Genomic DNA, 12,314 nt, shown 5'->3' on the forward strand with positions numbered 1-12,314 from the left:
GGTGCTCTCGAGTTTCATAGTGACCCTGTGAACAATAGATCTGTCTTATTCTGACCTTCCTTATTATTTCCAACAGGTTTGAGCTGGTTTCCACAGTCACTATCTTAATCTATCTACCTGAGGGCCTTCCTCTATTTCAAGGACCCACTATCTTTCCAATCATGAATTTCCAAGGAAAGGGAATTTTCTTGGAAAGGGAATTTCCAAGGAATACCCTCACCTAGCTACACGTCCAAAGTATAAAAGACAAAGTTTCATCATCTTTGTTCCCACAGAGCACTCTGACTGTACTTTTCCCAAGATATCACTGTTCTTTGGGCAGTCCATGGATATTCAGTACTTTCTTCCAACACTACACCTCAAAGGCATCAATTGTTCTTCTGTCATCTTTATTCATTGTTTTGTTCTCTGATGTGTTGCAGGTGATTGAGAAGACCATGCCCTGAATAAGGTACACCTTAGTCTTCAAATTTACATCATTGCTCTTTAGCATTTTGGAGAGGATGCTGACATCCAACTTGCCCAATGCAATTTGTCTCCTGATTTCCTGACTATTGGTACTAAATGTATTGGCTCTTGATCGAAGTAAAATGAAATAATTGATAGCTTCAGTCCTTTCTCCATCCATCATAATTTTGACTGTTGATCCTGCAGTGAAGATCTTTGTTTTCTTGATGTTAAGATGTAATCCATACCGAAGGCTGTAGTCCTTGATATTCTGCAGCAAGCATTCCATATGGTCTTCACTTTCAGCCAGCAAAGTTATGTGATCTGCATAACTCATACTGTTGAGTTTTTCTCCATTCCTGATGTTGTATTGTTCTTCATGGAGTCCAATTAAGTGTTCTGGGATTCCCATTCTTCTCAATGTTAGCCATTATTTGTTATTGTTAGTCTGGGCAAAGAGGGCCAAAGAGAAGAATGAAGAATTCAGAACTCAAATGCTGACGGCCTTTCCGGTTGCTGATAAGAAGAGCAAGTGGCCTTGCATGTCTGGCTGAGCTAGCAGGTGGCTCCTAAATCAGAGTGGAATGTCCCTCCCTAAAGACTCTGTTTATAAAAATCCTTCCCGGTAAGTTCACAGTGTGACTTCCCATTCTGCCTCTCCAGGATGAGAAACTCACCCAGGAGCTCCCCTTCCCCCACTTTAATAAAGCTGCATTAAGCTTTCTCCCATTCTCTCTGATTTCTTCTTTAAGTCCACTACCTAACCTAACCTAAGAGTTATGATCCACATAGTTAAATACCTTCGCATAGTCAATAAAATACAAATAGATGCCCTGTTATTCTCTGCTATCAGCCAGTATCCATTTGACATCAGCAACGAAATATATCCCTGGTGTCGTAGCTTCTTCTAAAACCATCTTGACTTCTGTTAGTTCCCTGTGAATGTACTGTTCTAGCCATTTTTTGCTTGCATATTTTGCTTGCATGAGATAGTAATAATATTGTTGGATAATTTCCAGATTCTGTTGGATTATCTTTCTTAGGAGTGGGAACAAATACGGATCTCTTCCAATCAGTAGGCCAGATTAGCTGTCCTCTGGATTTGCTAGCATAAACTGGTAAGTACATCCAGGATTGCCTCTGTTGGTTTGGTCTCTAGGAAAGAGATGGCCGTTTAAAAGAAAATCCTTTACTTTGGGTTCTAGTAAACATATAGCCTGCATATATATCTCATTTCCCGCATTAGACCTTAAGTTGCTTTCATGCAGGATGATTTCAAATACCTTTTGCATACCTCCTGAGCTTCCAGAATACAATCAGGAACTGAGAACGCAATAAAATACTGGATAAATAAAAGCCTGAATTGAGCCCAGGGAGGCTGCAGTTTCTCCCTCGGTGTGTAGGTGGCGCCAGCTCCACGACAGCCGGAATTGCTTGGTCTCTCTGGCTGACCGTCTGACGCTAGGCCCTAAGGCCAGGGACGAAGTTAGCCAATAGAAAAGTGTCTTAGTTGAAGAGTTTGGCAGAGGCGCCCAATGAGAGTGGTCGATGTAGGTGAGGGGCGGGGCTCCGAGGCGGAGCTGAGCGGAGCAGTTGGGGGTGGGAGTTAGCGCCGCGGGCCTGGAAGGGGCGTTCGGGGTGCGATGTGGATTGGGCCGCGGCCGTGACCGGAGCTGCCGCACGACATGAACTCCCTGGAGCAGGCAGAAGGTAGGGTGAACCGCCGCCCGGACTCACCCTGAGGCTCCTTACGAGAAAAGGCAGGTCCGCAGAGGGGGGCCTGGGCGGTGGAGACCCCGCCGCGGGGAGCGGAGGCCGCGGACGGTGGAGCGTCAGAGCAGGGGCGTGGGGGAGCCGGGTGGGGCCGCACGGCGGCGGACGGCTGACCCCACGGCGGGCGCGGGTTCGAGCGCGCGCTCCCTCCGGAGAGGCTGGCGCTGCGCATCGGTGCCCGCGCCCCCACCCCCTTGGGCCGTGGCACTCCTCGCTGGTCACCAGCCCCGCTGCCCAGACAATTGCACACCCTGCTTTGCACAAATCTTGCCTTACTTTGCCTTCTTTTCATTCTGCTGGCCCCACGAGTGGTCTTCCTAATACCTCATACGGTTGCTGGAATCTTGCAGAGATCGAGTCATTTTTATAGTCTTGTAAAGTTTAAAGACGTGTGCCTGGGGAAATGATAACACCACCTGGCCCCTTCCGAGCGAGCACCTTGGACTTGGTTTCCTCTGTCGCGTTAGAACACTCCTCTGCTTTGCACTGAGATGTTGACGCGAAGGTCACCTGTTAGCCGTGGGAAAGCGAAAGGAGTGTCTGTCCACCTCCTTCCAGAGGGACGTTAGTGTCAGCAAGGCCAGTGGGACGAGCAAGAGGAAAAATGAATGAAGCATAAGAGCGTGAAAGTGGAAAGGGATAATTGTAGTCAAATAGACCCCAGGGACATCCGTGTTAGGTAATTAATACTTTGCTCTCTCTAAAGAATGTTATTGGCGCCAACAGAATGAAAACGTTTACTTCTGTATGCAGCCCTCCCTACAGCTAGCTTTTGACATGTGGGCTGCTGGTAATTTCTACATAGCCTTTGAAGAATCTTTCGAAAATGAATCAGCCCGTTTCTTTGTATGTGAAGACGGAAGCGTGGTGTTTAATGAACAGCAAAGCAGTGATGTATTTAAACTGGTGTATAAAAATTACAGAAAGAAATTGCATCCTACTAGACTCAAGCTAGCGAGAGTGGCTAATTAGAAAATTGTCATCTTTTTACCTAGATCTCAAGGCTTTTGAGAGAAGACTTACTGAATATATTCATTGTTTGCAACCTGCCACAGGACGTTGGAGAAGTAAGTTCCCTGAATGAATATATTTTAAGCTAAAAGAAATTGACAGGTGACATTTTTATTCCAGCTTCGGAATGATTTGCTTTTATGTGAAATTTATGGTTAGCAAATCCTTGCATTGAAGAGGTTCTAAGCCCTAAAATTTCCTTTTGTTCTGAAAAATTTCTTTTTAAACTTAGTACTCATAAATAAATTGCTAAGAAAATTCACAGTTGGGGAGCTCTGGTGGTCTAGTGGCAAGAAGCTGCACTGCAATCCCAGAAGTACCTGGATCAAAGCCACCAGATGCTCTGCTGGAAAAGGAAAGGCAATCTCCTTCCGTACCAGTCAGATCCGATTTGACGGTACACACACACAAAATAATAACATTTTTTAAAAAAGAAAATTCACAGTTGGTTACCTTGAAAGAATTCTCTATCTTGCATAAAATACATTATTATAAAAATAGCTGAATAAATATTACAGTTTTGATAAGGACAAACATCATAGAAAAACTTCCAGTAACCTTCTTGGCATTTTGACTACGTGTCATTGAAATGAAACCTGAAGCGAGAAAAATTAAAGTATGCATACACTCGCAGGAGGAAGCTGGAGTTCCACTGGCAGTCTACAGTGTGTTGCATTGCTAACCAGGAAGGAAGAATGGTGTTGGGAAACAAGTGGTGGCTCTGCCTGAAGAAGATTCTCGTTAAGATTTACATTCTTCACAACAGTCTGTCACAATTGGCGCTTGCTATATATAGCAAAGAAGCCTGACCTATTCTGGTTTTCTCTCCTCAGTGAGACAAGCCAGTTACATGGTAAACAGCTAAAAAAAACCGATGATTTAGTCTTGGTGTAACAATGAATGAATAAAAAAAAAGTGAACTAGGGAAGGGAGGGTGAGGAGGTAAAATGTGTAACAGTGAATGAATGAAAATGTAACTTCTCTGTAAATATTCTTTAAAATTACAAAATAAAATTTTATTAAAAAAAGATTTTCAGTCAGATAGAAATAAGAGGGTCACTCTAATTATCAACTTAGTGAGCACAATAAGAAAATAAGAAACCTACCTTTCGGTAGGCTGCTCCTTGGAGACAAGGATTCTGGGGCTTTGCCTGACATACTTTGGACATGTTGTAAGGAGAGACAGGCCTTTAGAGAGGGACGTCATGCTGGGCAGAGTGGAGGGACAGTGCAGGAGGGGAAGACCCTCTATGAGGTGGATTGATTCAGTGACTGGGGTAATCGGGATGGGTGTGTCAGAGGCAGTGAGATTGGCACAGGACAGAGCAGGGTTTAGGGCTGTTGTACATAGGGTCGCTATGAGTCGCAAACGACTCGACGGCACATAACAACAACAACAACCTTTCGGTGACTTTTACAGTCCTAATTGTACTGTTTTGGAAACTGACATCTGGGGGGAAAATTGATATTGTTTTGTGTGTCATAAATAACTTAGCACTTCTCTATGCATTGTGGTGTAAAATATGATTTAGAAGAATTAATTAATGCTCCATGGAAATAGATAAGAAATGCAAGTGATGACATTAGCAGACAAAATTTTCCTAAGTAACTTGTGTTGGAACCAATCTTAATTTCTTAGATGTTCATTTAGATGTCCCCCGGGGTTACAAACAAGCTCAATCCCTAAGTTGAATTTGCACAAAACAGTATGTGGATGCATCTTGAAGGCATTACAGTAAGAAAGAAATCTATCACAGAAGGACAAATAGTGTATAACATGATTGTGATAAAAAGCTGAGGAATGGTTTACACTCAGAATCATTCTTGGATAGGTACCAGAGGTGGGGAGGGAGGAGATGGGAATTAAAAATTAGTAGATAAGGCACATGTTAGGATAGGTGAAGGGAGCAGCAGTATCCTTCCTATAAAGAGGGGATCAGCACTGTATCACTAAAGGAAGGGAAGACAAAGAAGTACAGAAGGATAACTGGAAATCAGAGTTACTGAGAGGAAGTGGGTAAAGAACAAATACATTGTGGGTGTTGGCGTTAATGTTACTGAGCAAAATGTACATGAATGAATTTGTTTGCTTTGTAAATCTTTACTCAGATCACCACTGGAAAATACTAAAGCATAGGGGAAACGTTGAGTTTGTAGGTGAGTTAAAATAAGTGCATAGAGTTCTAATCCAGGAGCTCTGGTGGTGTGGTCTGTAGGGAGTTGTGTTGCTGACCAGAGGCTGCTAGTCTCCAGCAGTTGGAATCACCAGTGGCTCCTTAACAGAAGGATGACTAGTCTCCTCCCGTTGTGATTTATAGCTTCCCAAGCCCAAGTGGCTGTAAGTCAGAAGTGACTAAAATGAGTTTTGGTTTTTTCTAATTGTTTAGTAATGCTGTATATTTAACCCCCACAATTGTGGGATTTATCCAGAAGATAGCAGATGACAGTTTGGGCTAGAAATAATCAGGATCCAATTACTCAGTCACCACAGCATCTCAGAAGGGCTTAGGATCCATCTGACTTTCTGCCTTGAAGCTTTGGGCCAGAGTCACAGAGCGCTTTCAGCCATGCCATTTATTCTCTCTCCCCAGCCCTCCATTGAGTCTCTGTGAGATAGCGTTTCCAGTTCAGCTCTGCTGCTCTTGGTTTTGCAGAAATCTTGTGCAGGAATCACTGGCACTGCACTCTCTTCTGCTTTCTCTTTTCCTGTTTTCTGCTTCTGACTTGGCTCAGTTTAAGGCTAGCACAATGGCAAAAGCAGTCAGTCCCCTTGTTAGTAGTGTCTGCCACATCTTGTTTGCACATTCCTATCCCAAAAGTGTGAGTACCTCATTCATATAGCTGTAGTTCTACACAACCGCATGGCAAAAGTCAAAGTCAATGGCTAAAAACGCCGTTTTGAACAATCTGCTGCATCACAGACGACCTCTGACCTCTGGCTTTTTTTTTCTGGCCTACAAACTTGACTTTGCTTTGCCCTCAGGATCATCTTGTGAGCAACTTCTCATGAAAGAATGTAAGCCAGTTACTTCATGCTTCATACCTTTAACTCCTCCTCCCTGCTACCTTCCCTTTTATTTAACCAGTAACAAATTTACCATGGCTGTCAAACCAGTGCCCTGAGGAGACAAGCATGTTCCTTTCTCTGAAACATGGCAAGAATATTCTTTCTTTAGGAATGGAACTTTGTGCATCTGTGTCCATAAGCAAAGTCCAATTAAATTGCAGAGCAAGCAGTTAAGTTGCAGCAATCTCCACTACCTCATAGCATCCAACATCTCTTATCTCCTACAGTTCTGGTTACCTCATGCCTCACTATCCAAGGCTAAGTCCAACAGTCACCAGCTGGACAACTCGAATCCACATATCTTCCTTTGTTTCAGACTGGTCCTTTCATCCTCAGGTCTTAGACCCTCATGTGAACTGATTAAAAGATCCCTCCTGACTCCCTGCTCACCAGACTAGCAACTCTTCTCTAAATCTTAGCACCTATGTGTGCTCAGTCAGCAGGTGCTGTTAAAGGCATCCAGCCTAGCCTGTCTCTGCACTCCTGTCCTCTCCCGCTTCCGATCATCAAGTGGTCACCATGAGTGAGCATACCAGGCTGCCATCTGCCCTCTTCCCTTTAACTTCCCATCATGGGAGGGAAGTTCATGATGGGTACTGGCTTTTCCTGCATCAGTGCACCCACTCAACATCAGACTGTTTTCTCATCCCGTACCCCAAGAATTGGTTTTTCCTTAAATGCATGTTTCTTCTCCACTTTGCAGTACTAGGTCAGCCTACATTTCCATTTCCATGCAAATTTCCAAACTCAGAGGCTCATGTTTTGCCATCCAAAATCCTCAAGCCCTCTGCAATGAAAGTCTACATCTTCTAACAAGCTTGCATTTCTCCAGAGCAAGTTTTCTCTTTTAGCACATTCAGTCAAGTGCTGGCCAAAGTTGGACATGCTTTGTGTAATCTGCAATACCCAGTTCTCATTTCTTTCGGACTTGTTGGGTAAGACACTGCCAGCCCAAAGGTACTCCGTTCAAATCCACCAGCTGCTCCACAGGAGAAAGATGAACCGTCTCCTGCCTTATGATTTATTGCCTTTAAAAACCTGCTGGAGGGTCAGCTATGAGTTGGCTCCAACTCAGTGGTACACAGCAATATGTAGAACATAATTTGATGCCTTTGAATTGTGGTGTTGGCAAAGAGTAGTGGATATACCATAGATTGCCAAAAGATCAAACAAAACTGACTTGGAAGACATGCAGAGTACTCCTTAGAGGCAAGGACGGTGAAACTGCCTCACATATTTTGGGCACATTGTCAGGTGTGGCCAATCGTTGGGAAATGGAAACATCTGGGAAAGGTCAGTAAAAGAGAAGACCTTCAATGAGATGACTTGACACAGTGCCTTAGGTGGAGATTGTGAGGATGGTTCAGGACACGGCAAGGTTTTGCTCTCTGTTCATGGAGTTGGGTGTTGTAGTCCAATTGATGGCACCTAGGAACAACGTTGAAGAAAGACTATCTGACAAGAACATTGAGCTAAACACATAAACTTAAAAACATAGCCCTTTTCAAAAACATCTCAATGTCATCTTCTCTACTTTTAACATATCCCACTCATGTATGTGACCGTGACTTTCTCCAAGGTCACTTCTCTTCTGGTCACTCCAGAAGCATTTTTTCCTATCCTGAAGGCACGTTGTTGAAATCCACCAGATGCTCCTCTGGAGAAGGAGGGGCAGTCTCCTCCTGTGCCAGTCGGATCCTATTCACAGTACACAACAAAGAAAGAGCAAGAGAAAAAATAATTAAAAAAAAAAAAAGAATAGATTATCAGAAGCGTTTTTTTCTCCCCTTCATTGTAGCAAAAAACACGATCATCTTAGCTATAGTCCCCTACTCCTAGCTTCATACTCTTCCAAAATTCCAAGCTTCCATGGATGGCTGTTGCTGCTCTTCTGGACCCTCTGCTGCCATGACCACTGTAAGAAGAGGGAGGGAGGGTTGGGGATGGCTGTATCTGACCTGTACTAACTCCACAAAGGGGGACGTCTCCATCAGCAGTATCCACAGTACCAGACCAGTTCCCAGAAGGTCAGACATAGTCTCCACGCTCTCACACCTACATCTACTACTTCTAGCACCAATTTTCCTGATCCAAATTGCAGTGACCACACAGATCTCACTGAACTATACTCACGATTAGGGGTTTTATTAGGGATGTTAACAGGTTACAATTCAGCCTGGCAATTCAACCTGATCTAGGTCCTCAATTCAGAGAGCTTCTCTAGTGGGTTGCAGCCCTTCAACCTCATGGATTTGGGCCAGCGTCCCAACGCTCATTGGATTGTGAAGATGGCCCAGGATAGCACAAGTTTGATCAGTGGTTCATAGGAATTTTGTACGTTGTAGTGGACCTGAAACTACCAGACAACATCATGTGGTGTCTTCCCTCCAAACCTCCAGTAAGCCTGGGCGAAGGCCTTTGGGGTGGCAATTCTGGCTCAGCCCTGTCTCAGATTGGTACCTGGTTCTCCACTGTTTATGCTGCTGCTGCTTTTGATCCACCTTTCCCAGGAATCTCTGGCGCAAAAGGACACTCTGCTGCTTTCTTGATGGTAGAGATTCCTCTTGGTAGATCCCCTCCCCGCCCGCCCGCCCCCGGTTGTGTACCATCCCTTCGGTTCCAACAGGCACAAGAGGAGATTGCTCTTCCTTCTCCATGAGAGCATCTGGTGGATTCGAATCGTACACCTTTGGGATTATAGTGCAGCTTCTTGCCGCAAGGCCACCAGAGCTCCCTGCACTTAGTATGTTCTGAAGTGTTATTTATGATCTGTTTAGAATTTAGAAACTAATTCTAGCTTCATGGAGAGAAATGGTTTGCAATTCTAATAACTTAAGGAGTTCTGGTGCCTAGAGGGTAAGGCGTTATGCCAAAGGCAGGACCCACCAGTTACTGTATGGGGAAAAGATGGGCAGTCTCCTCCCAAGCAGTTTACAGCCTCTGCAGACCTGCTGGAGGATCTGCTTTAAGCCTGTTCCAACTTTGCCACAATGAGTTGAAGTGTTCTGGTGGCCTAATGAGTAGGAAGTTGTACTGCTCCCCCAAAGGCAGACAAGTTTATATCTACCAACTGCTTTTAGAGAGAAAGATGGGCAATCTCCTGTGTGATTTACAGCCTCTGAAAGCTCTCTAGAGGGTCAGCATTGAGAAAGACACAAGTAATTTAATCTCTAAATAGTCATTTAAGGGCATTGAAGGAAATCTGATACTAATTAGTGTGAAGAGTGTAGTCTGGTGGCATTTTCCCATAGAGAGCTGAGCTGCTAACAGAAAGACCAGACCTCTGTGGAGGGTCTTCACCATTCTCTCTGAGGAATAAAGATGGGGAATCTCTTCCCATACAATTTATAGCCTCCAAAAACTGTCTGGCAAGTCAGCTGTGAGTCAGTTCTGATTTGATGGTGCTGACTTTCACTTTTGAATTAGTGTGAACTAAAAAACCAAACCCAGTCCCGTGGCATTAATCTTGCCTCAGCAGCCATCCCTTGGATTTCCAGGGCTGTACCTCTTGAAAACAAGAGGCAGTTTTTTCCCCATGGATTGGCTGGCAGGTTTGAACCACCCACTCTTTGATTAAGCAACCTTATAGGTTAAGCATTGCACCACCTTCTTATTAATTTATGTATTCTCCTGATTCCACACATCATTTGAAGTGTGAAATGACCTTGGTCAATTTAATAGCATGAGTTTTACAGACCATTCCTTGAATTGGAAATCTCAGTGCATTAAAAAAAGGAGTTTTTGTGTCCTTTACAAAAGGGTTGGTCCATGGTTTTTAAAAATTATTACTTTTTTAAATTTAGATTAATCAGATTTGCAAAATCTGTGCAAAACACTTTGAAAGTTATATAACATAGACTCTTATTGACTTTATGCCATGTCTTGTTGATTTGCTTTTCCATAATCTTCGTAAATTTTGAGAAACAAGGAAGTAGCAACTTACTTATGTAAATTCATAATGTTTAAGAGAATTCCTCGAAGTTACATGGGAAGTCTCCCAATTCTTAAGTTCATTGCTTTTTCTGTTTATTAAAGTGCTACGTCCATTAGTTGTGATGTAATAAAGTTGATGGTATAATTTCAAATATTCATGGGTTATGATTACTAATTTCATATTTTTCTCTCATCAGTGCTGCTTATAGTGGTATCTGTCTGTACAGCTACTGGTGCCTGGAACTGGTTAATAGATCCTGAAACACAAAAGGTAGAAATTTTGTTTTCACATTTTTTATACCTACAGGGATGTTGTGTTAATTGCAAAAGTATTACTTAGCTTTTTAATGTATTACTACTAGTGGTAATATTAATCATTACATTAAAAATATATCACATGTTTATTTAGGAAAACATTGGCAATCTTTTGTGAATGAAATCTCTTTCTAGGGAGCCCTGGTGGTGTGATGATGTAGAGCTCATTGCTTCAGAGGTTCGAGCATACCAGGCACTCGGCAGGAAAAAAAGACACAGCAGTCTGTTCCTTTAAAGATTAAAACTCATGACATCAAGTCATTTTTGACTCATAGCGACTCACAGGACATGATGGGGTTTCCAAGACTGTAGAGCTTCATGTAAACTGACTGCCTTGTCTTTTTCCTACAGTTGGGTTCAAACTGTAGACTTTTTTGATTAGCACCCAAATGCTTTGACCACTGTGTCACCAGGGCTCTTTGCTGCTAAAGATTATAGCCTAAGAAATCCACAGGGAACATTTTATTCTTTCCTTTGGGTTTCTGTGGTTTGAAATCAACCCAGTGGTACACAACACATTTTAATTCCATTTCTGGATTTTTATAGTACCTTTTAAACTATTCTGTTGTCTGTTGTTTTTCTTGGTTCATTTAATGTTCTTGGTGCCAGCTTTTTAAAATGGAAGTATTTTAAATACATGTCAGCTCTACTAATAGTTTCTCTTATTCTATAAAGTTTCTGAGACTACTTTATAGTACATCTGATAAAATAGAAAAATGTGAAATTACTAAAAAGTCAGAACTGGAACAAATGCAGGTTAGACAAGAAAGTTAGACTACTTCCAGTTGTGTAATTTATGCTCTTGGGTTATCGTTATCATCAACTGAGCCTCCAGTGAGCTCCCTCAGAGCCACCGGTGAGTCAGATTGTCTTTTTGGTTTTCAGTACAACTCATTACCCATTAGGCCAGCAGAGTAAGATTTCTCTTACTAGGATTAAAGACAATTCAGATAGCCAAGAATTTGATTAATATGTAATCACCCCTAACCACTGAGATGGTAATGGAAAAGACAGACATGATGGTTGAACTTGATGCTCATAGCAAGGTTTTTATGGCACACTGTGAGTTCATTCACAAAAATCTGATCCTAAGGCTGTGTTTGGTGGAGAAGAGTGGAATTGGCAAGAAGATTGAAAAAAACTCTCTTAGGAATTGAGTCTGACTTCCAAAAGGAAAAAAAGATATAAGCAGGTTTCATCTATTTGATTTTATAAAACAAATATCTTGAGATTGGGCTAAAATTCTATAGTTAATATAGTTCTCCTAATTAGATAAGAATAAAATTATGATTTTTTAAAAATCTAAATCTTTATATGTGCATGTTTAATTCAGTTCAGTCATGGCTAATGGAGGAAAATTAGAAGAGACCTAAATTTGTAAAATGTGGCTGTGCTGAAATGATGGCCAGATTGGGGGGGGGGGAATTTTGAAGAATTAAGTTAAAGCCCTAGAATACTAACAATAACAATTATCCTGAATCAATTTATTTTTCTTTAATAAATTGAAGTCGGTAATTAAAAAAAACCAACCCCATCCTAGAATGGCATAGGAAAGAAACTCTTTCAGGGGTATGATGGGAGAGATTGGATTTTTGCCAAGTCCCACACTCATAGCTGTCACCACCGTCTTTGTGTTTTTTGGTTTTTTTTTTGAAAGATCCTTAAGTGTTTAATGTCTTTGTTTAAAAGTGGGAAGGTCAAACTTACACAATATCAGGCTTTTTCCCTTTTTTTTTCCTATAATTATATTTTATTAATTTTCATAAAC

General features: G+C 42.2%; 1 protein-coding gene across 2 annotated transcripts in view; it reads left to right on the plus strand.

Moving 5' to 3' along the window:
• Nucleotides 1–2,132: 2,132 nt before the first annotated feature.
• Nucleotides 2,133–12,314, plus strand: part of CNEP1R1 (CTD nuclear envelope phosphatase 1 regulatory subunit 1) — a 24,207-nt gene continuing 14,025 nt past the window's right edge. The window contains exons 1-4 of one of the 2 annotated variants that reach the window (XM_006882507.1): nucleotides 2,133–2,155; nucleotides 2,519–2,577; nucleotides 3,216–3,287; nucleotides 10,429–10,502. In XM_006882507.1, coding sequence (XP_006882569.1) covers nucleotides 2,133–2,155; nucleotides 2,519–2,577; nucleotides 3,216–3,287; nucleotides 10,429–10,502 — 228 coding nt within the window. Of the gene's footprint in view, nucleotides 2,158–2,518; nucleotides 2,578–3,215; nucleotides 3,288–10,428; nucleotides 10,503–12,314 lie in introns of both variants that reach the window. The other variant, XM_006882508.1, reaches the window with a different exon arrangement.

This window comes from Elephantulus edwardii, unplaced genomic scaffold (genome assembly GCF_000299155.1).
Source record: "Elephantulus edwardii isolate Elephantulus edwardi_28Jun2011 unplaced genomic scaffold, EleEdw1.0 scaffold00021, whole genome shotgun sequence".
Lineage (NCBI taxonomy): Eukaryota > Metazoa > Chordata > Mammalia > Macroscelidea > Macroscelididae > Elephantulus > Elephantulus edwardii.